This window comes from Urocitellus parryii, chromosome 14, assembly GCF_045843805.1.
Source record: "Urocitellus parryii isolate mUroPar1 chromosome 14, mUroPar1.hap1, whole genome shotgun sequence".
Lineage (NCBI taxonomy): Eukaryota > Metazoa > Chordata > Mammalia > Rodentia > Sciuridae > Urocitellus > Urocitellus parryii.
Genome location: NC_135544.1, coordinates 27,243,979 through 27,269,548, shown reverse-complemented (window position 1 = coordinate 27,269,548; position 25,570 = coordinate 27,243,979). Strand labels below are relative to the sequence as shown.

The following is a 25,570-nucleotide window of genomic DNA, read 5'->3' as shown; positions in this document are numbered from 1 at the left end:
CATTCAAATGTGTCATACATTTTCTTCTTCCTCTTGTCTAGCGTCATCTGAAATTAGAGCCTCTTGGGTGTCCATACTCTGTAATACCACAGTGACAAGTGCATTAATTACGTAAGTGTTCACAAGGGTCATGGTTTTCTTGAGGAAAAAAAAAAATACTTGTCCTTCTTTTCAAGTGGCTCATTCTGTTTGCAGTCGAGGCAGTAAACTGCTAGTGAGGAAATTAAACTCTGACAAACAACTCTCCTCTCTGCTGGTGCACTAATTGAAACTGAACCTCGTGTCTTTGATGAAGAGCAATGAGAACGTACACAGAATGCCAGTCTGCAGAAGAGAAAGAGAAGCCCACTCTGACCTTCAAAAAGTCACTGACCAGATTTCAGCAGATCCATGTCAATGAGAGCACGGATTGCAGTTCAAGGGGAGCCCATCAGCTGACAGACTAGAGGGGGTGGCAGGGAGAGAGGCTTGGATGGCTTTCCATGGGATCTGATGGACAACAAATGTCAACCTTACATTTTAAGAAGTCACTGAAAATTGAGTAAAAATCAAAGTTAACTGCATAAAGATGACAGGTCCTGTCTAGACTGTTTTTCATAGAAATAAATTCGCAGGAAGAGAAAGGAGAGCAGGATTGTCCTGAGTTCTCTGTAGCACAGAGATGTGGATGTGATCCTCTGGGCAGGTGGGTGAAATCAGAATGCCTAGATCTCTGATGTAGAGAAGTCTAACCCCGTTATACCACGGTGCAATAAAAATATGATCATTTTCTGCATGGCATGGGAAAAAAATATTGTCATAGCTATATCACAGCAGAGAACCACATCAATGTTAAAGAAATCTCCACACACTGCCCATCACAGTTCTACCTTTTATGTTATTCAAAGTTCTAGAATTTTGTAATGTTATATGCAATACAATGAAAACATTCTGCTTATCTTTAAAATAAGCAAAATTGGCAAATAAGTTATGTCCATATTAAGAAAAATTATGCAACTCTTAAAAAAGTTTTTGCTTGTTTGTTTGCAGTAACTGGGAATAAAACTCAGAGCCTCATGCAGGTCAAGCAAGCTCAAGGCCAGCTGGGGCAACTTAGCAGGAAGTTCCTCTGTCAAAATAAAAAAATAAATAAAAAGGGCTGAGGATGTAGCTCAGTGGTAGGCAGAGCACTCACCCATCAGGGACAAGGCCCTGGGTTCTACCCCCAGCACCAAAAGACATATACACACACATGCACACTCACACACATACATACACAAAATCACATACTTTAAAGTGAGAAAATCAGGGTGCAAAGCTAGATACAATATGCCATTTTATAACCCACTAAGAGGGAGTACATTCAGAAAATAAAATTCGATTATGCACAGAAAATATATTTGGATTATAATCTGTACTTTTTCAAATACTTAACTTTTTCAAAATAAAAATTATAATGTGATATTTTATAGTATGGCAGTGTCTAATGTTGGATTCACTGTATTCAAGAAACTTAAAAGAAGTTTGAAGTAATCATTTGGTTAATTACATATTTAGAAATACAGTATGAATGCCTTTTATTAAAAATTAAAATATATAAAACATTGCAAAGGATTTTCTTCTTATGCAGGTGAATGACAAAAAGAAGAGGAAAACCTTCCATTCCAATACTGACTAAAAGGATTTGAATAGAAATAAACAGTGCATAAGTCGGAACATTGTCCTGAAAGATAAAAAAGGGCACCATCTCAAATCCATGGGTCTTTACGGATGGCCCAGTTTGAGCTAGTTCATCATCATCTCTGGATGTACAAATGCTAAAAGGTGATAATGGAGGGAAGCTGGTATTATTCCCTCTTCTGGAGTTTATTTTCACTGACTTTATTAAAGTCTGGCCAGCAAATAAAAAACTAAGGTGTATAGTGCAAAGGATGTGAAGGATGATTTGGTTTGCATCAACATCGTACAAATAATTACCTTTCCTGTGTGTAGTGAGAACAATTAAGATATACTCCCTTAGCAGATTTTAAGTACACATTATTAAGTAAAGTTATTGTTGTCTATTAAGTCTCCTTTAGCCAACATCTTTTTATGTTGCCTGAAGAGATTAAAGACATCTCTTAGAATGCTTACATTTAGATATTTTAAAACCCTAAAAATCTTCCATTATTCTTAGTAAGAGAATTATCCCTGGATTATTAGAAGATACCAACAAGACAGATTTCAGGGAAGAGAGTGCTTGTCAAGCCAGCTGGTGTCTGGCATACAGTAAAGGCTCAAATGAATCTTTAGATAAATGCACAAATGAACACATCAACGGATCACCTCATTTCACACATCCCAATAAATTATACGAGAATGCCTTCTCTTTCAAAAGCAATTATTCTTAATTTTCCACAAGCAACCATGCATTGTGATGAAGTTAGTATGGTCTTCCAGTTACTTGCGTCCAACTCTTGAAAGTACCCTTGAAACAAGAAGCTTGGTGAACTTCACTGGGCACCTACCTCACTTGTCTTCCCTGGTCCTTCCCAGAGCCCTGGCACTTGGGCCACCAACAATCCTCTTCTGTCCCGCTCTGTTCCTCCTACCCTCTTCTATTCCCACAATAGCCACCCTTCTCTCTTCAGTTGGAGACAGCAAGATTTATTCCCCCCCCATCCCATCTTGAAATTAAGGAGTTTGACTGCATTTTGGCACCAGTCCTGGAGCATCATACAGACAAGTAATTATTTTAGAGGAGGCTTTTGACATCATGGCTTATTTACTGTGTGGCCCTAAACTTTCAGATGTCACAAGAAAAAGAACAAATATTCAACATTTCTCCTGATCCCTGTTGATATCTTGGCTATTATTTGTAGTTTTAGTTACCAATGAATACTAGTGTTAACAAAAGCAAAATTCCATCATAGTACATTTTGGTAATTCCAAGCACTGATTTCATTATAACTTAATACAGAATTTTCATTAAAAAGAGTATAAACATAGCCGGGCGCGGTGGCATACACCTGTAATCCCAGCAGTTTGGGAGAGGATGAGACAAGAGGATCACAAGTTCAAAGCCAGCCACAGCAACGTCCAGGTGCTAAGCAACTCAGTGAGACCCTGTCTCTAAATAAAATACAAAATAGGGCTGGGGATGTGGCTCAATGGTTGAGTGCTCATCCCCCATACCAAAAAAAAAAAAAAAAAAGAGTATAAACATAGGCTGTTGAGTTATCACTCACACTAACAATGAATATCCTGCATACCTCTTTCAGCTCTTTCAATCACTCTCTTTTGGAATTAATTCCTCGTTTCTCAGGCTAATGTTTACTATATGTGTTGAAGTTTTCCAGTGCTGGGGATTGAACCCAAGGCCACTTGGCCATTCACTAAATGGCCAAGGCTGGCCTTAAATCTTTCATCCTCCTGCCTCAGACTCCTGAGTTGCTCAGATGAAAGTGTGAGTTTTGGACCTCACCAAGTTGATACATAGTTTTTTTCAGAAGGTACATTAAAATGGGTGGCATCTGGTTTCCTGCTTCCATACATTAAAAGCAGCCCCCCAAAAGCTAACACAACTTTTGAAAAGGCATCTGACACCTATGAGTGCTAGAAAAATACTCATTTTCCAGCAGGTTAGTATGATGGCCTCACACACCATATGATAAAAAAATGAGTATGTTAAGCACCATCATCTAAAGTAACTTTATTCTTCCCATCAGACAGAAAAAATCCAAAACGGAAACACACCTCAATTTGAAATTTTAGGAGGTAGAATTTAAAAAAAAATTTTTTTTCACAAATAGAAATTTAGAAGTTCAGATGTTTACTAGCACTTTTCTCCCTAACAGCTATTTAACCTGTAAAGTTCTTTAAACTGACCCATCATTTCCAATGGTAGCACATAAAGACTGTGACCAATAGTAATTTGTCTTGAAAAATGACATTAGCAATATCCAAAAACACTGAAGCAGCTCTGCAACATTTCTAAGGTACCTGAGTTCTCTTATTTTTTTGTTGCTATAACTGGGTAATTTATTTATTTATTTATTTTATTTACTTTTTTTTCTAAGGGACTTTTAAATGGGCATCCGGCAAATAAGTAAAAATGACATCTAGGGAGGGGAACACTTGATAGACCCTGATTTTCCTTTATCAAGGGATACCGAGAGAGGGCTTTTAGGAAGAGACACTGGGAGCATGCACTAATTGTATGTGATTGCTTTGACTCTCCCCTAAGTGTTCAATGGTAATGCATATAGTTTATGTCAAAGGAATGTTTTTAAGAATGACTTTGAGACTTCAAATTGTTTCGTCACTTTAGATTAGTTCAAAAGATGCTATAACTGAAATACAATGCAAATAGTCTTCAATTTAAAATGCCATCTGTATATTTAGAAGTTCAAAGTATTGCCAAAAACAAACAAAAAAGAAATAAGAAAAAATAACGGTGCCCAATGTGATAGTAGAATTCTAAGATGACTCCTGGGGACGTGGTATACCTACCTCCATGGGGATGGATGTGACTTGTGAATGTGATGGGAATTCCTGGATTAGGACACTAATCAGCTGACTTTCAGTTAATCCAAAGGAAGATTTCTGATCTTTTGGGTGGACCACCTGACTTGGGCAGGTGAAATCTTGTACATAGTAAGTGTGTTGCAAGCTTCCATGTTGTGAGAGGGCCAAAACCCAAGCAAGGAAGCTGTCAACGAAGAGGGAACCTCAGGCCAGATAGCAGGAAAAGAGGACCTCAGTTCTACCATTGCAAGGAACGACCTTGTGCCAACAACCCTGAGAGCTTGGAGTGGACCTGAGATAGGGATTAGATCAAGAGAGAGAAATACTGAATCTTAAAGAAAATACCCACAAGCCACGGAGACATAGAAAACATAGTTGTAAATCTTGAACAATATGCCCTTGTAAAATGAGGGAAATACTCATTTTACAAGGGCAGGGAAAACTAGCATGACATTGTGCAGCTCCACCCAGGATCCACCCCCAGTCCAGCCCTTAATACAGCCCTTCTATAAATACTGGACCCCAGCCCAAGTCAGGGCTGCTTCTTGCTTGAGACAAGTCTGCATTCTCCCTTAAATGTTTATCTGCCTTCCTAAATAAACCTCTGAGCCTTTGTCTGACTTGTGCTGAAATTCTTTTCCATCACTTACACTAAGAACCCTACTGGTCCTGAGTGGAGTTCTCTCCCCTCTGGGAACTCTTCGGGCCCTTTCCCAGAGACATCTCTTCTCCAGTGACATAAGACCTCAGCAAAACCACGGACCAGCTAACAATTTGACTTAAGTCTAGTGAGACTGAGCAGAGAACCCAGTCACACCATGCCAGGGTTTCTATACGCAAAACTAGAGCTGATAAAGGGGTAATTTTAAACCACTAAATGTATGCTCATTTGCTATGGTGCGATAGAAAATTCATATATCAGTTCTTTCTGGAACTAGAAACTGAGAGTTAAGAGCTTGTTACAGACTTTCAGTTTAAGATGGTAGAATATTAAAATCTCTGCCCCCTTTTTTTCCTTGAAAGTCATCCAACAAAGTTTTAAAATAAGTGATTTAAAAAAAAATCCAAAACAGAAAAAGGAGGACAGAGTTAAAAAAAAAAAAAAAAAAAAAAGCAAACTCCACTTTTAATGCAACCAAGAGGTATTGTCAACTCCAAATGGACCACAGGTAGAGGTGGACAAGGCCTTGTTAACAGGTCAGTTTGTTATGCACAATGGGAAGGGGAACAGCAGGGGTGTAGTAGGCTGTAATACTCAAGCAGGTAGACCTGGGTTCTCTGCTCTCCCCAGGGCTGATTTGGAGACAAAGGGCAAAGTGAAGCAAGCAGGAAGTGAAAACACCCTCATTTCCCTTAGCTGACTTCAAAGAGCCACATTTCTCAGGCTGGAAGAAGAGGATTCCTCCCCTCCTCTAGAGAAACCTGTCTCTTCAAGGAAAAGACCTGCAGAAAATGGTTAAAGCAAACAGCCTCCCTGCAGGGAAGCCCAGGAGTTAGCAAGCTCCACCTGCAGCTTTCATCAGCTCAGAGGAAAGCTTCCAAGTGCCAAGGACTGCAAGGCCAACCAAAGTGGGAAAAGCTGCTCAGAGGAGAAGCAGGTAAACAGGGAGATTATTCTGAAAATATTACAATTAGAAAAATGAGATACCAGGGGTCCAAGTAATAGGGGGAAAAATGCCCGGGATAATCGCAACAAGATCAAACTCTCAAAAATATGTGAGTTGAAATATAATTTTTAACAGAAGGAATGGAAGATAAAAGTGGAATGGATCTTTTAGGAAGTAGAGCAAAAAGATAAAAATAGAAAGTTAGAATTCAATTAAAAAAATAGAGGGTCAGTCTAGCAAGTCAAATAGTATATAGTTACAAGTCTCAGAGAGAGGACTGAGAAAACAGGTAAAAAAAAAATTATCAAATAAATAACACATTCCCCCAAATGTGGATTCCCACAATTAAACCTGAGTACCCAGTAATGGAAGAGAAAAGGCCCACACCAAGATATGTTTTCGGGAAATCCCACAACACTGGGAAGGAAAAAGGAGTGTTCCAAAAAGAAGATTCCAAAGATTTGTGAGAATAATATTGCGTCACAAACAATAAACAAGGAATGAAAACGGGCAATTCAGTGGTAACTTTGGAAGCTGGAAGACAGCGATTCAATGACTTCAGAATTGTGAATGATATGTACCCCCCAAACCAAAAATCTACACCTCATCCATTTATTAATCAACCATGGGAGTACGATAAGAACATTTTCAGAAATATAAAGTCACATGCACAAAAATCATCTCCCATGCACTCATTCTCAGAAATAATCAGGATGTGTTCTATCAAAACAAGCATTAAGCTAAAAGAAAGGCACAGGAGGCCACAGTGGAACAATCCAGACAACAAAGGGAAGTTCCAGGGCGGCAGACATTCCAGAGGGATTGGGCCCCAGGGAGAAGGGATGTATGAGGCCAGCAGCCAACAAAAGGAACTGACAGATTTTCTAGTAGTTTTGGCACAGACTCAGAGACATTTAACATGAGTCATACTTTGACCTTCTATTGACATTCCCACCTTGGGTTGGATCCCAGCTATTCTCTCTGCCTGGAATGCTCATTTCCGAGAGCCATATCATTTCTCTTCATCAATTTTAGGACTATATTCAAATGTCAGCTTGTTTGTCAGATGGTTTCCCAAACTGTTTCCTTGTTTCCCCCATTAGAGACATTTGCTTCCCCAATCCAAATTTCTCTTAGTACTCACCACTCCATGTAATATTATAGATTATACTTATTGACCACCTGTCCCCACCAAATGTAAGTCCCATGAAGGTAGGGAATTTTTTACTTGTTTTAACAGAACAGTATATGGTAGGGGACCAAAAAACATTTTTTTAAATGAATGGTCACGTTTTAAAAAAAAATTAAGTCAACTGTTTAAGAATGAGAAAGTTTCAAAGTCAATGGAATCTGACATCACTTAGTTCAGCAGTAAATACTTATGCAATTGAAATAATGAAAACACTGTGCAGATTCATCCAAAAATTATGCGGTACTCACAACTATAAATTCCTTTCTAATAGAAGACTAACAAGAGTAATGGAGGTTTGTTAGGTTATACAGTCATCCTCCAACATCAAACAGAGGCAATGGGCAGTTTCTAAATTTAGTGATTCAAGAAATAATACATATTTTTGAAAATAGGAGAGGGGGAAATGGCTTAAAATTGTTAAGTCATGTCAGTAGAGTGCACAGGACTGCTGCTTCATTTCATACATCAGCTCTTGTAGATGTTCTAAACTGCATGCATATCATTTGATAAAAGTGAAGCAGGGCATCTATTTAAAGGAAAAATGATGGCTCTCCAAAGTTCGAAGAAAGTTAGATTCTTTGTTATTTGTATCACAGTGACTGGGAAGAGTACTCCATAAACACCTTCTGGGTGAATGGATGAATTTTGACTGCATAGAGACACATGGAAAATAGTTGCAGTATTTCACATGAAATCTTGAGTATAACGTTTCTGACAACAGAAAGATAAAATGCTTTATATAAAAAATTTTTGATACATATCATTGAAAAAATAAAAAGTGTGCTTTTAAATCATGATGAATAATTATTAATACGTTCAAGACTAAAAAAAAAATTCTTAAAAACTTTTAGTAAGAATTCATTATAGAAAAGTTAGGCTTTAATAGCCATATACTGCCACCTAGTGGCTAGGCCTATAAGTACTGCCGGGTTTTGGCACCTGGAAAGATGCTTTTCCTTAAGCTAGAGAATAAATAACTTTATATCCATGCTTTTCTCAATTCATCAACTGAATCCTGAACAGAAATACAAATATAGAGGAAAAACAGGCAATAAAGCTAAAGTATTTTATTAATAATTTATTGTCAGTAAGAAAGACTGGCTAATGGTAGTTTTCAGTAAAAACCTTTACAAGACCATTGCATCACAAATATACAGACACTATAAAAACTGTGTCATGGTGGTTTTGGTCCTAAACAGGTCTGCAGAAGGTCCCCATTACACTTTCCATAATGAAAAATGTTTATAATTCTAAAATACAGCAACCCATTTAAGACATGTCCATGTATCATATTTTCCCTCATCCTGTATGTACAGCTAGAAATAAATGACTATATTGAAATGTGTTAATGAAATGTCATACTTCAGTGGAAAAGAACATATAGTGAAACCCTGGTTATAGTAAAGAATCAGGGTGCTAGGTAATGACACTTAATACCACCAAAATTCAGCTGAAAACAAATGCACAGAGTGTCTCCAAAGTCTAGTTAAAACTATGAAAAATCAAATCTGTACATAAAATTTACAAAAAAAGAGAAAGGAAAATTAAAATAATCAAATCTATATAAATATATGAACCATGCTAACAAGATGGTAGGACTTATTTTCGCTTCATTATTTTAACAGACAAATGTAAATACAAAAAAAGATGTTCAGAAATGGCACAGCCAATGAAATCTCGTCCAATTACAGTGGGTTAGGACACGGGAAATGGCTAACATCAGGAAGCGCAGGATTCAGTGCAGCCATGCCCATTGTAGCTCACCGAAAAAAGCGCTTAAGCACTGCTGCAAAGAACAATGCAGATTATTGATATAATCTCTAGGTTTGGTAAAGTCAGGCACTTTGGGGGGAAGTTTGAGTGTCAGACTTCCGTGTGTTGTTGAGAATCCAGTGGAGGAATCGTCACCTCTTCAAAGTGGCCGTCGTCTCCACTCTCATAGTCACTCATCATGACCTCAGACTCTACTTCACAGCACGCTGACACATCAGAGCAGGAAGCTGTGGAAGCGTACACGGACATGGGCATGTTTTCTACAGTGGAGGAGTCAAAGTTTCTTTGATACCCTGGAGGGTAAGGGGCATAGGGTTCTCTACAAGTACTATTCTCACCAGTGCCTTTTTTTTGAGGTTCAGACATATCGACAGGATAGAAATTGGGCAGATACTGATTCAAGTTGAACCTCTGCCGATTTCTGGATGAAGACCCCAAGCTATCTGCAGCAGGCATGTCTCTAGGTGGGTGTATAGACTCAAACTGATCGCTGAATTCTGGAGGCAATGGTGGTAGTTCATCAGGTGCAGGGAAGTCTTCCGGAGGTGGTGGAAAATCACTTTCAATGTCGTAACCTCCAGGATAATAGTCTGTATCGATGGCATTTGGATCTGCTGAGTAGAGGGGTGTATGCTCATCAATAACCTCATAATTGGGGAACTCTTGTATATCTGGCAGAGGAACACTTGGCATCCAATCTGATGTATCCCAGTGGTACCCTTGGTAGAAAAGAAAACAAGAGATTTCAATGTGTTTTCTCCTAGATATTGTGATTTGGAAAAAGGGCTCAGTGTTTCAAAGACACAGAGATGCAAAACGATTTATGCATTCATTCAAAGCTCATCACTTTGGAAACCCATCTTTGCCCTGAAGACAGTGCCCCACCCCGACTCAATTCCGAAGATCATTATGAACATGGTTCTCTTTCTAAAATATGAACTCCTAACATTCAAAGACATGAAAAGAGTTCTAAGAAAAACAACATGTAGCATCCAAATTACATGCACTTTTCTACAAACAATTCCATCACCCTTTCAAACTACTTTGTGCAATTTAGAAATCATTGTTCTGAATGAAGAAAGTATTAGTTCTGTCTTAATACTAGTTAATACTAACTTGTCAAAATAATAAAAGTACCCTTCAATGTGCTAAGTTTAGAAAATAAGCTTTCTTTACAATAACTTAGTGTTTATTTAAAAGCAGTACTATTTTTTATTAGCCTCAGGAAAACAATAAATTATGGTAGCACACATATCAAAGCATGCTTCCAAATCAAGCAAAATTGCAAGCCTTGAAAAACAGAACAGTGTTTGGTAGACTACAACAACCAATCTTTGCTATTTTTGAAAGGGTTAAGGATTGTTTGATTATATAAAAGTATCATTATAATTATTTTTTAAAAATAAAACCTTCTCATTTGGGGTTACCCACTCCACCCTTAGGATTTTTAAAAATCCTTTTGATAACTAGGAAAAGGTTAGGCAATGCGTGCTTAGAAAGCAGTGCACAACAAACGCGGATTTGGTTGCTACTGCAAACACTGAGCAACCAAGTGAAGCAAGTCAGCACTGGGGTCAAATCGTTACCAATGACTTTTAGTGATTATCAATGAACAACTGGCATGCATAAGTCACCTCTTGATTTGCTGAGGTCAGGAGCAGCCAAAGATTCTTTTGGTGGCAGAGTAGAAAGAAAAGAAAACATTGATAATTAAAACAGATAGCTGAAGAGGCAATAAAGTACACAGTACAATGTAAACTGTAAAGGCCCAGTCAGCCAGAGACTATGTCTTGACACCATTATCTATGAAAATTCCAAATGGCTGAAAAATTTATGTAGCACACATAAAATGGAAGCAGCAGCAGAATATGAATGATGATGAACCAGAGGCTTTGCTAGGAAACCCAAACATAGTTTACTTTTCACTCCTTGTTTCTGACAACCTAAACCTGAAAACAGAATTTTCTTAGGAATAATTAAAATCTACAGGCTCTAAAAAAATATATAAATTGATCAGGTTACTCAGGCGATTATCTGAATATATTTAAATCTACATAATGTACAACTTCATAGCACACTATCACTGTCAAATGTACCGAAGTCATGAACTTAGACAGTTATAGATAACTGAAAATCGCTCCAAAGCTTTATCCAACATTAAATGAGATTTTTATATTTACACTATTAATCTTTCCCTAGAGAGATGGGTAGCAGCTACACGTATTCCTCAACCCCCCCCCCCCCCGAAAACTGTCATTACGCTTGCTTTTTCAGGGATCACATTTATACACAGGACTTTAGTGCTAGGTCAAAGGAAGTAGATGTAAGTCTCAGGGTCTCGGGACATTTACCCTGGCTAAGCTTTGGGTTCTCTCTTTGAACAGGGCTTCAAAAATCCCTTAGCTGTTATGAATATTAAACAACTCTAGTCAAAAACTCTTAGGTACTACTGATAATTGCAGAAGGAGTAATCATGGTAGAAACAGGGTTACTTTTCTGATTATTCTAAGACCAACGTTTCCAATACATTCTATAAAGTACTTGAAAACCCATGTATGTAATAAATAATTATTATTATTAATATTTTATCAATTCATAATAGGAATTTAAATAAAAAACCGATAAAGACTGATGGTTCTAAAAACCAAATAAACCAGTATTTATGATTTTTTTAAGTTATTAAAAATGTTAACAATTCTGGGGCTGGGGCTAGGGCTGGGGTTGGAGCTGAGTGGTAGCACACTTGCCTGGCATGTGTGAGGTACTGGGTTCCATTCTCAGCACCACGTGTAAAATAAAGGTCTATCAGCAACTAATTTTTTTTTTAATTTAAAAAAACAATGTAATAAAATTCCTTTTAAAAAAAATGAAGATTGGCAACTTGTGTTAATAATTAAGTCCTTGATCAGCCTTAGAATTTAAGCTCGCTTTCAACTTTAAATTTATACTTAAAAATTTTTTCAGTGAAAGAGATGGCAGCAAAGGAATTGTTTTAAACATCCCTATTTAACATGTTGGAATGTTATCATGTTAAAACTAGAATTCCCTAGACAAAATAAAGATAGCCTTCTTAGTCGCTACATACAAAACATGGTACTTTTTAAGGAAAGTAAATCTAAGGATCATCAGTAACTTCAATTAACACTGAAAGCTCAACCCTACCCCTTTCTCTCAAATCTGGCAAAAAAATCATCCTAAAACTTGACAGCACACATGTGTAGCAAAAAGAATTCCTTGAGCTTTACGGTGATGGCTGTTTGTATACATGGGGGTGGGGTAAGGGTGGGGATTGAACCCAGGGGAACTTTACCACTGACCTACATTCCCAGCACTTTTAATATATATATTTTTAAACTTTAATACAGGATTTCATTAAATTGCCAATGCTGGCCTTAGATTTGCCATCCTCCTGCCTCAGCCTCCTGAGTAGCTAGGATTACAGGTGTGCACCACAGCCTGGCTGGATGCTCTTGATGGCCTAGGTAAGTGAACTCTTGGGGCTATTAATTCCTAAATCAGGGACTTTAGAGTTAAATGGGAGCTTGTTAAAATGCAAATTCTCAAGGCCCAACCCAGACCTATTTGATCAGAAACTGGGAACCAGCCATCAGGCTTTGAGCAAGACCTCCATCCAGGGGATGTAATCTGCATCACTGTTTGAAAACTACTAGCCTGGGCTTTTTTCATGTGTTACTCTAACTGCCACGCACTAATAAAGGGCTAATTTGAAATAAGTTGAGGGGTGTGTTCTATGTCCTTTCTTGTAATTCTAAACAGATACAGCTTCAAATTAAATGGTTTTCACTAAATCAATTATAAAAAAAATACACCTTATATCATGTTAGATCATTTTCTTTGATCACATTCAGAGAAAAACCAAAAGCCAGGTGTCAGTTTTAGGTAACTAGAAAGGCTTTGTGGTATTTAGTCCTCTTCTGTTCATAGAAAGATTTTTTTTTTCCTCTTAAAACTTTTAGATAGAATTACTTCTCAACTTCTTGGCATTGTACCACCTAAAGATAAGTTCTCAAGATCCTATGGGTTACTTCTGATGTCAGGATGAATCACTATGAATGGTAAAAACTAACAAAGAGATATAATCCCAATGAAATGTTTCTGCAATGCCCCTGAATTATGAATACACACACCCTCACAAATTAAAAATACTGAAATGAAACCTCCCAAAACCACAAATTATTTTTCATAACAACACAACAGGCAAAGCACAGCCTCCATTTTTACAGTCAGTGTACAACAGAAACACAAAGCACAAGCATTTATGACGATACCTTCTTTAGTCACCGTGTCAACGACAGCATTGACAAGGTGTACTACAGTCACTATGGAAGCTTGTGAAAAGGTACAAAAGGAGTCAATTAGGAAAATCTTCAGTTAGTTAGAAAACCGAGAACAAAATAAAATTTCTTAACATTATGTAATTTCTGCCTTACAATTTAAAAATGTGAAAAACAGAAATCTCTAATACAACCATATAATTATGCATGACCCCTGCACTCTTTCTGTTATGGCTATGTCTCAGGGATTTTTCTCATCAAGCTACATATGTATTATTGTTAATGAATGGAATAAAGTAACTATTTCAGTGGAATTTAGGACATCTGTTTTTAGCTACAAATTTTTCACCACTGTAATTACTGATCATGTTGGGCAAAACAATTATTATTTTAACATCTCAAGGATAAATGACTTCATATTTAAAAAGTAAAGAAATTTAAGGACATACATATGCAATAAAAATACAAAATTGGTTTTGTGCTTCTTTGTTCTCTCCCCCCTCCCCCCATGTCCCTGTAATTTCTTATCTTACTACAGAGGGACCAACAGCTGGTGAGCTAACATACCAGCAGAGAAGTACAGAAATATTTGGCTTTTTCCTGGGTGAATGCCCTTTCACCTGTGTAATAGATTGTTTTAAAATATCTATGCATGTGATGTGCAGAAGGATGGCCCCCCCAAAATGTCCACATCCTGAAACTGGGAACCTGTGAAAATGTTAACATATATGGCAACAGGAACGTTACCAACACGGTTAAGAACCTTATGGATGGAGAGACTTTCCTGAGTTATCTGGGGGAGCTGACTGAATTAATAAGGGTATTTGAAAGGGAAAGGGAAGAATCTTTACCAGCTGTGGCTGGAGGGAGCTATGACTACAGATTAATGGTCAGTGACATGCCATTCTGCCTTTGAAAGATGAGAAGCCATGAGTCAAAAGATGTGGGCCTCCTGGAGAAGCTAGAAAAAGAAGCAAACAGATTCTTCTCCTAGAGCTTTCAGAGGAATGCAGCACTACTGACCCCAGGATTTTAGCAATGCGTAGTGGATTTCTGTACCACAGAACCACGAGATAATTATCCGTGCAGTTTTGAGCCAATAGGTTTGTGGTAAACTGTTACAATTGGCTTGGAAAACTATTAATGAAATCTAAGTACAGACTCAGCACAGACTTAAACTTTATGATCGAGAATGATTAAATTATTAAAATATTAACCATTCCTATACATGTCTTTTCCTCACACTGTATTATCTGGTAATTAATTTTTGTAAATAATTTGGCTATAACGTGTTCAAAGAATTTAGGAGTATTAGGAAGAAGAACGTGGTTTCAAAAAGACAACTAAAAAAGAAAGAATACTAGTGACAAAATTCAGAAATGAAGAACATTGAAGGGTGAAAATGTAAATTACTGGCACTACAAACTTTTCAGAATTGAAATGAACTGGAGACTTGTTTTTGTTGATTAACAAGTGAAGATATACCCATATATTCATCACACACAACACAGGTACACTCTGAGATACATAAAACATGCTTGAAATCAGAAATGATTTGAGTTTGGGAAAGAGCTCTGTAATGTATTATGAACAATGTGGATTTATGAACTCTACAAACACAATGTATTATGGATTATGTTACTCTAGATTATGGACTTTTTTTTACTTTAGATCAGATAATTATTGCTTCTTTCCTCCAATAAAATAAAACTTTAGATTTTTCATGCAAGAAAAAAAAAAATTATGGTTAAAACCACTAATTTGAGATTCAAAAATTTCCACTAAAAATTCACTTTATTTTGTCACTGAATATTGACATTTTCTCTACTGGTATGTGTAAATAAGGCAAAGCTGGTTACCAAAGCAATTTACCCTAAGGAAATCAGATAAACATAACTGAAGTCACAGATCCCACTGTCAAACTTTCTTCATTAGAAATATAATCAAACTTACTAGCAATCTCTTAAACTGTGCTCTCAGTCAGTACGCTCTGATCCAAATGGGAGCTGGGGCCGCAGTGGAGTTGGGGGAAGAGACAAATAAAACCTTGTAATACCAAAGGTGCGACTGAAATTGAACATTTCAGACTATTATATCTCTTCTTTAAAGGATGCAGGTGTATGTGTGCATGTTGTGTGGTCAAAAAAGCCTAAAGGACTTTTGAAAAACCCATAAAACTTCCAAAACATTTATTGTTAGGTTAAAACAAAAACAAACAAAAAAAAAGATTAGTCAATAAGACAGAAATGATGTTTCAGTTAATTACATTTTCTTTCCTATTACTGCTGACATGTTGCTACAGTCAAAGTACCTATTCATTAGGAACACTTTAATGTTTTCCCCAGCAGATGTTCATGCAAGTGTGTACAAGGTATTGTTTAAAAGTGGCTCAAGAGAACTATGGCAATATTTTAAGACTTAACTGGGGGCCTGGTGCATCCACACTGTTATGTGACATGATGTGAGCAGCACTGTGCACAACCAGCAAGCGGCCTCCACCCGTCACCTTTCTCCACTCACCATTGTCATCACAGGATTCAGACTGGAAAGAGCTAAGAGACTGCACTTCGGACAGGCTCTCCCGGGCACTGTATGGCTGAGAAGGCTTTTCTTCTAGAGGTTTCTTGGAAAGACAGGGATCAAGATCCACCACTTTAGCTAAAAGAGATGAGAGACAAGCAATGAGTTCTATGTAGGCCAGGAATCTTCAGTTCTCTGCTGTGCTTTACCAAGTGACTGCCTAAAATTTATTCATAAATGAACCACTGAAATTTTAAAAAGAGAAAAATAAGCAACAACAACAGAAAAAAAAAGAGAGAAACAAAAAATAACAAAAACCAAACAAAGGAGTCTGTAAGTATTCTGTAATATTCAAAGGATAGAATTTCTCCATAAATAGGCCTATGGATACTGTTAGAAAGAAAAAAAAAAACTTTGATTTTTTTTTTTTTTTTTAATGGTCCATGGAAGCTGGTTGTGGCACTGAGTGCCAATAATCCCAGCTATTGGGGAGGCTGGGGAGGGTCGCAAGTCCTAGGCAACTTTAGCAAGACCCTGTGGTAGAGCACCCTCCTTCCCTTGATCCCCAGTACAAGGGGAGGAGGAGTAGAGGGCACATGGAGCTTTTTTTGTTTTTTAAAGGCATTAAAATAAATGTTAAGTTGGTAATTTAAATACTGCTACTTCTTCTGGCCATATTAAAAAATAATTCTAACATAGAAATGCTCCCCTCCAATTATTTTTTATTATAATAAGCCCAAGAAAGATCCAGTTGAGAGCTTTTATCAGTTACAAAAATGAAATGATCTTTTCAGAAAATTAATTGGAACATGACACTAGAATATTAACTGGAACATTCATTAAAATAACATCACAGCCACAAGGCGCAGTGAGAATTCAAGACATCTGAAAACGTTTCCCAAATCATAAGGATTTCAGATTCTGATCATACATCTCTCTAACAAGAGACTCCACATTTTGACTTGAACCACCAGTGGCTATGGCAGAACTTCTAATCACTGTTATATCTCAGTAACATTTTAGTGAGATGAAAATAGTTTTTCTCACCATCATAGTCAAAGTCCCAGTTAGGCTTCTGTATTGAGTCGCTGTCAGAAGGAGAGTTTGAGGGAGGTGGGGGAGGCAAGTTTGGTGCTACGCTGCAGACGGCCACTGTTTTTCGGTGTCCATGCATAGACTCAGGATTAAAAGTACTGAATTCGGGATGCTCTGGTATAGCAGATCCTTCAAAAGAATTTCGGTCAAGATTATTTCTAGAGTCACTTGGAATGCTTGGAGTGTAGGAGATAGGACGGACAGGCACCTGGGGTGGTATGTCGGAGTAAATGTTCTTATTTAGCTTTGAATCAAAATATGGTCTTTGCAAGAAAGCTGTGGTTGGTCCCAAGTGTTTGTCTTCTGGTTCAGCCTGGTGTTTCTTCTTTCGACTAATCATTTTGCGGCAGAGTACAAACACCACCACAAGTAAAAATATCCCTGCTATAAAAACCACAATCCCTATTCCCTCGGCCAGTCCAATATTCCATGGAGTTGACACATATTGATTGGGAGCAGCATCCTCACAGTGTTTTCCTCTGTATTCCTGGCTGCAGTTACAGTGATAGGAGCCATGTGTGTTCTCACAAAGGGCCCCATTACGGCAGGGGTTTCCAGCACATTCATCAATGTCACTCTGACACCTGCCAAGAAAGTAGAGAGACTGTTTTGGTATGTCAGACTATGCCAGACCTATAATTCTTCAGAGACTAATGCTAAGATCACCTCTTTAAAAGATACCTCTGAATAAAATCAGATTAAACCATCTAGAAAACAAATAAACAATAACAAAAGAGCTTTTAATTAATCAGCTGATTTTATGCTTTGAATGTATATTTATTGGGGGAGATAGACTTATCCAGCCAATATTTAACTGTTTTTCTAGGATTCAACTACATCAATCCCATAAGCAAAACATCAGTTTGCTTCTAGTTCTCACAGACAAGCTATCATTCAGAAATTTGGGATGTGCATTTTGAAAAATTACCAGTGTGTTGCAAAGTCTTGTAATAGACTAGACTAAATTTCTAAGAAAATATTTGTGTTTGGGAATATGACAGTTCCATAACACACATAAAAGCATAGAAAATTCTTATGGTTTCCATTAAAAAATGTTATTCAGGATAAGTTAGAAGCAAGTTCCTTCTGTCTTTAGAAAAGGGACACATCATATACCTATGCAGATCTACCTACCTCTTATCAAACCTTCCCTCCTCCTTCAATAAAGTTTATCCATTTACCATCCCTCATACTCTGGTATAAAAATTCTAATTAATGATATATTTTGTCAAATATGCTAAGAGTATCCATTAACTAGAATTAGGAAAAGTCACTTTATGAGTTAAGGCCATGTGACTAGGGCCGAAACACAAGACATGATACTACGAGAGCTAAACTATACAGGAACACCTGCAAGGTGTGGCCACCAACAGCCTAATAAGACTGATAGCAAAGGCTTTTCTAAATTTGCTACACTAGCCCAGCGTGGTGGTGCATGCCTGTAATCTCAGCAGCTCAGGAGATTTAGACAGGAGGATAGTGAGTTCAAAGTCAGCCTCAGCAATTTAGTGAGGCCCTAAGCAACTCAGCAAGACCCAGTCTCTAAATAAAATACAAAAATGCGCTGGGGATGTGGCTCAGGTTAAGTGCCTCTGGGTTCAATCCCTAGTACCAAACACATAAATACATACATACATACATACATAAGCAAGCTACACTAGGCACTTATAGATAATATGCACTAAGTAATTTTGTTAAGACTGAACTGGTGAAAAGTCTAACATCAGATGACATCATCCACTTTTTTAAGGTATACATCATGCCTTATTTTTGTCCCTTAGAAAATAATAATCCCCTCTTAGAATTACAGTAATTATTGCAAAATGGGAGTTGAAAAAGGTTTCTAGATCTCTATAAATGTTAGTTATAACATATGATGATAAAATGTCATTATCACTGCTATCGAAGATGGATGGTTCAGCTTCACAAGCATCTACTTTAGAAAACAAGAAACTCACCTCACTCCAAGCATTTGCTGCCTGTAAAACCACATACATTCTTTGTTTATAAATAATACCTCTGAAGTATAGAAGTAGGTTTTTCAAGCATAATATATATTAATCTGCTTGGTATTTTCCCTTATCTCAAGAGCAAGAAGATAAATTACAAAATTGCCAATGAGGATTATCCAACTCTGAAGCAATGTAGTCTACATTAACGAAGGCTGGTTGTGTCTGCTAATGAATATAATACCACAGAAAGGTAGAAATATAAATTTTAAAGAAACCATTTACCTTTCTCCCCTAAAACCTGAATCACACTGACAAACAGCACCATCCAAACTGTCAAAACACGTCCCACCATTTTTACAGGGTTCATCTTTGCAGTAAGGACTAAGCTGGCATCTGAAGAATAAGGGAAAAACATGCATAAATTTCATGAGTCTATAACAAAACAAAATACTAACACATGAAGAATGTAGAGACGTTTTACATGCAGAATTACATGTTTTAAAAGATTTAAAACTATAATTCATTCTGAAAAATACACATACCTTTGACCAGTGTATAGCCCTCTGCATTGGCAAACAAAGTCTCCATTGTCTACGATGCATGTGCCACCATAGAGGCAGGGATTGGAGGAACATGGGTTGACACTCACTTCACAGTATGTCCCTATGTATAAGGCACTGCACTTGCAGTAATAGCCTACATCAGTAAAAAGGGAACAAAATAGTCCTGTCATTCCATGATTCAAAAATAAGTCTTGTTATATTGATTTTTACCTTTACATCTAAGTGAAGATTTAATTCTCCAAGATTTATAAAGCTGGTAAAATTCCCATTCCTTCTGGGTAGAAGCCTGATGAACAAGCCTTCCACTGCTGGTACAGGATGAATATCCCTTATCCAAAATGCTGGGACCATAAATATTTCAGATTTTGGAGTACTTTAATTTCATAAAATTACAATAATACTAGTTGAACATCCCTAACCTGAAAATTCAAAATCCACAATGTTCCAAAATGTGAAAATTTTCAGTGTCACGTTGGCACTAAAAAAGTTTTGGATCTTGAAGCATTTCAGATTTTTAGTCTCATCCCAAAGTGACACAGTGAGGTCAGCCTCCTTGCTGCCCTGATTTGATCACGTAATTTATATGAACATAATATAAGCTTTTGTTGTGTGACATGACTAGGATTTTCAGAGTGCTACTATGGGAATAAGCTGGTGTACTTACTCTGTTAGCTTTAATGCACACACATTCTCTCCAAAGAAAATAGCAGACAACCAGAATTTTTTGAAATCTCACAGTATTATTTTGAAACATTTTGTTCTATCAGTTATACAAAGCTCTACTTATTAGGCTTTGATAGCTGCCATTTTCTTCCTAACTATTTTTGATTATAAATGGTCCAATGGAAACCCAGAGTACAGAAGCTCTAGAGTCCCCACTGGCTTTCAGACAGACAGACAATGCAGCAATTCAGGAGGATTAGAGGCCTTTTGAAAAATCACACTCTCTAATGGATAGCAAGAGTCTAGCAGACCTCCATGTTGAGCCATTGGATGAAAGGGGGGACAAAGAACCAAGATGAACTAAGCGATACCAGTTCTAAATTTCCCAGGGTCAATGTCTGAGGAGTTACAAGAAGAGTTCAGAGGTGGCTGTGGTTCGGGGGCATGATGAACTGTGTACAGAAGTATGTTCTACTCAAACACCGCAGACATGCCGGTAGAAGTTCAGCAGCCAGAGAAACTGATCTCTTCAGCCTAGTTCTGGGAAGAATACTAAGCCCTGCTCTGCCTTCTTTCTCTCTTTCTCTTTTTTTTTTTTTTTTTTGGTACTGGGGATTGAACCCAGTGTTACATAACCACTGAGCCACATCCCCAGCTCTTTTTTGTATTTTATTTAGAGACAGGGTCTCAATGAGTTGCTTAGGGCCTCACTAAGTTGCTGAGGCTCGCTTTGAACTCACGATCCTCCTGCCTCAGCCTCCTGAGCTGCTGGAATTACAAGGAATGTGCCACTGCGCCCGGCTCCTACTCTGCTCTCTTACAATGCGTACTACTCATTTCTGCTGCAGTATCTGACAATAATATTTGAATAAAAGGAGGAGGAAACCAAAAGCATTTGGGATTCTTCCCGTTAAATGTACACATGCAACATTTTAATCACTATAATGTTACGAAGCCTACCTCCAGTAGGCGATGGATTACATATGCCTCCATTCTGACAAGGGTTACTTGAGCAGTCTTCCGTAGCTGTTAATAAGCACCCAGGAGATACATCCACTGACTCTTCGATGTGTGCATAACTTCTTGGTTTGCTATTTAAAGGTAACTCTTGCCCATTCAAATAAATGGAGTCCATACAGCCCCTAAAACCATTAGCAACTTGCGGGCTTCTTCCATTCCTTGTTCCTTGCTGCCGTATGTGGCCACCAAAAAACACATAGTTATCTAGATTCAGAGTTTTCAGAGTCCCCGGGGCTGTGCCTGATGCAGTATGAACCTGGTCTAGAACCAATCTAGCATAGTTTCCATTTACTTCAAGAGATACTGCATGCCACTGGCCATCATTGACTTGAATGCTTTGAACAGAGACAATTCCAGGGCCACTTCCACAGTCAAATTTATATTGCAGTCTTCCATTATGAATCTACAATAAAAACAATCACTTTCACATTACTTTCACAGAACTTTCAATTATAATCTCTGACCACAAGTCTATAGGAGAGGTATATTTGGTGAATGAAGGTAAAAAAAAGATAAGGGCTTCCATTTAAATACTTTATATAAAGCACACACTCATTTGTCCAAGATATCTTTTAGGGGTATCAAGTTCTAATCCCAAGTACATATCCAAAAAATATGAAATGACTAGTTTTTAAACCACTCAAACATACCACAGAAAGGACTATGTAGCATCAAATGTTAAAACCCAGTGAAGTTAAAAAAAATAGTCATGATAATTATCACTTTAAACATATGTATGCCCTCTCTGTAAACTTGCTATATAACTAATAAGATACAATATTCAGAGTTTGAATATTAACTCTCACATATGCCTAAAAACGTTTGTAAAAACCAGAAATAAATCTCCATATTATTGCAAAGCAAAAAAGAACTTTTCATCCCATTAAGTATAAAATTTGTAAAGTGTCAATGAATTCTTTAAATGTGGAATTTGCCCATCTTGCTTAATGTTTTTAAAAAGTGAACAATCAAAACATAGAATGGAATTTATATTTTTTAAAGGCTGCCATAATTGGAGGTGTAAGACTAAAACCAGACAATCACATACCTCCAAGATACTGTAGTCAGTTCCTCGAGCATACATTACAACTGCATGAGCAGAATAGGTCCTGAGCCTCATTGTCAGTTTCATCTCTAATTTGTTTTCATTTTCCATTAGACGGTATTTCACAAAGCTGTTTCCAGTAAATGTTATAGATGAACTTCCTGTGAATCACAAAAGAAGCAAGTTTAAGTATAGATTTTAGAGTAGGATTTGTCCTCCTATATTCCGATTTTTAAATTTAAGGTCATATAAACATTATAAAATTAAATTCCATGGCAAAACATCTAGTTACTTAATAAACAGTATAGCCTGACTAGCTCTCCATTTGCAGGAATATATTAGACCACTTTATCACAGAGAAATAAATTCTAAAATAACAAAAGAGCTAAACGTAACCATATAAAATGGAAATTATTAGAAGACAATTTCAGAAAATAGTTACATAGCCTCAAGATAGTTTGATAAACCAATTCCCATTCCTCAGAGAAGATGAAAACTGATCGCTCTCTCCAGAAGTGAAAATTGCTAAGTAAAATCAAGTAGAATTGACTAGATAAAAATTAAATTTCAAAATGACAAAAGATTTAACAAATTAAGAGGTCAATAACATATAGACTGTCACTACTCATAATGCACAAAGTGTTCTACACGTTGATAATAAACAATTAGCCCAGACAATCAAACAAATACAAACAGGTAAGCTAATAAAAAGGTATAAACAGCCAGAGAAGTGAAAATTAAAATCACGAGATATCATTTTGTGTCCATTAGATGGGGAGATTTTTTTTTTTAACACTTATTTTCTAGGTGTAGAGGAACACAATATATTTATGTGGTGCTGAGGTTTGAACCAGGGTCCTGCTCATGCTAGGCGAGCCACATCACAATCCCAGCCCCAAGGGAGTTTTTGTTTTGTTTTGTTTTGTTTTAAACTGGAAACTGTCAATACTGGCACAAGACTGGGTTATGAGACCTTCATACATGACTGGAAGAAATAAGAATTGGTTCATCTTTTTGGAAAATTAACATAATATTATCTTTAAAATTTTAAATGCACTTAATTCTCTGACCCAGCAGTTCCTGATCTACTGTAATAGAAAATAAAAAGATATATGTATAAGGATTTTTTTTTTTTTTACACAGAGTAATTGGAATCTTTCTACATAAGGAAAATGTTGATTAAATCACAAAAAGAGTCATGCTAGAAAATATTTCACAGATATTAAAAAGAATACTGGCTCAGAAATATGCCCATAATACACTAGAGAAAAAAAGTAGAGAAAAAAAAAAAAGCAAGAAGTTAGGATTGTGTAAGATATAATTTTCTTCAGGCTTTTTTTGTTTTGTTTTGTTTTTAAGAGAGGATGAAAGAGAAAAAGGAAAAACAAACCTCTAAAATCTACTCAAGCACTGATGATATGGAAGGGGGAACATCAAACTGAACTAGAATGTGTTGTTATAAAAGAGGAAGAAAAAGTCATTACTGTTTTTCCTTATTCATCCTTACATTTGACTTAAATAAACATATTTTGCATCATTTATTTTTCTCAAATAAAGAATAGAAAGATTGGAACTGACTTTTTGAAATAAAATTTTGCTCAGTCATTGAACCTACCTGGGCACTGACCAAACCTGCCACCAGGACAGACACAGGTGTACTTCTCCTCTCTTGGATCAGCAATACATTCGGATCCTGCAGGGCAGGGGTTGTCTTCGCATCCATGGTGGACAGGTGGGCATTTCCCCTCTTTAATTAAATAAAAGAGAGGAGAGAGATTAAAAAAACAGGAATTTCAACAAAATGATCTGTATGGTATAATCATCAAAGGCTGTACATGAAATACCTGTTCTCATTTATTTACCTTGGCAGAGACACACGGCTGTCCTATGGTAGCGAGGTGTCACAAAGCTCAGTCTGGCCGTGCTATGCGTCGACATAACATTTTCATCCATGGATATCTTTTCATCACAGAATTTCCAAGGGCAATCCAGTCCTGCACAGAGCTTCTGGAATACATCTAATATCCTAACACCAATGATTTCCTCAATATCAGTCACAGAAGAATTAATCTTGTGCAAGAGTTGTTTTGTTGAAACCTGGGCACTACCCGATTTCTCTACAAAAAGTAGGACATCCAGATGTGGATGAGGTTCAGAGGGCTGCAAACTAACAATCTGTATGTCGTTCCTCCTCAAACCCAGGATGTTTCGTAAAGCTCGCTGGAAGTTGCGCCAGTAGTCACCAACAAATTCTTCTGGAGTGAGATTGGCAAAGCGTATAGCAATGGTGTGGTTCAACATCTCTTGTGTTATTTGTCGGATATACACTGTAATGTCAGCCATTGTGGTAAATTTTCCATCGGTTACGCTGACGTTAAGAAGGTACTGCCCTATATCTAGCTTTTTGTGTGCGATGAGCTTACCCCCGGTGCTGGAAACAGAGAACAGGTTGTCCATTTGGGGGTCAAGACTGTAGGTTAAAGTGTCATACACATCTTGGTCTGTTGCATGGATTTTCCCAATGACACCACCAGAGTATTCCTCTCCAAATGCAGTAATGAAAATCTCTAGGGGCAGAATTGCAGGAGGATGGATGCTCTCCTCGATGACTCTAATGTCAATATATGTCAAAGATGACAACTGAGGTTTTCCATTATCTGCCACCTACAAAAAGAAAAAGAAAAAAGAAAAATCACTTTGATTATCTTGTTTATAACTGCTTAATAAAAATGTATTTATATTGTTCAAATTCTTAAAAAATAAATAAATAAATAATAAATCACCAACTGTTTTATACCAATTCCTCTGGATGAGAAAAAGGCCTGTTGAGATAAAGGACAAATAGTCTTCCACTAATTCATACAGAAACTCAGTTCCAGCACTGTAGATGATCAGGCTACCAACTGAATAAGGGAGTCACCTCAAAAATGAAGGTGTGGCACAAAACATGCCACAAATGTATAAATTTTTGTTTTTATGAAATGTAAGCTGTTTAATGTAGGAAGATAACTGCCAATCAGGTCTTCTCTAAAGCTCTCCCATAAAACCAGACAGACTTCAATACCTTCACATGCAGGAAGTAATGGTCCTTCACTTTCCTCTTGATGGTGGCCGCCGTCAGGAGGACTCCTTGCTGGTTCACTTCAAATGCTTCGTCTTCATTTCCACTCACAATAGTAAAGTAGAAGGGTGGACCATTGTGAGAGGAGTCCTTGTCTGTCACTACTAGCTGGAGGACACTGAAACCCACTGGCTTATTTTCCTGCACCAAATTAAAAACAGAACAACACAAAACAAAACTACTTCAACACAACCAAATCTATTGGATAAGGGATACTTGAGAGTTTCTTAATAATATAA

At 37.2% G+C, this 25,570-nt stretch overlaps 1 protein-coding gene across 1 annotated transcript in view; it reads right to left on the bottom strand.

Annotated features, from left to right (window-relative positions):
- Positions 1-8,381: 8,381 nt before the first annotated feature.
- The window catches only part of Fat1 (FAT atypical cadherin 1), a 124,054-nt gene continuing 106,865 nt past the window's right edge, over positions 8,382-25,570 (bottom strand). Inside the window, exons 18-28 of the mRNA XM_077792564.1 lie at positions 25,275-25,472; positions 24,073-24,874; positions 23,826-23,957; positions 22,214-22,371; positions 21,106-21,568; positions 19,462-19,615; positions 19,202-19,312; positions 16,920-17,551; positions 15,873-16,010; positions 10,692-10,727; positions 8,382-9,776 (exon numbers count right to left, since the gene is read on the bottom strand). Of these exons, the coding sequence (XP_077648690.1) occupies positions 9,148-9,776; positions 10,692-10,727; positions 15,873-16,010; positions 16,920-17,551; positions 19,202-19,312; positions 19,462-19,615; positions 21,106-21,568; positions 22,214-22,371; positions 23,826-23,957; positions 24,073-24,874; positions 25,275-25,472 (3,453 nt within the window). The 3' untranslated portion in view covers positions 8,382-9,147. The remainder of the gene's footprint in view (positions 9,777-10,691; positions 10,728-15,872; positions 16,011-16,919; positions 17,552-19,201; positions 19,313-19,461; positions 19,616-21,105; positions 21,569-22,213; positions 22,372-23,825; positions 23,958-24,072; positions 24,875-25,274; positions 25,473-25,570) is intronic.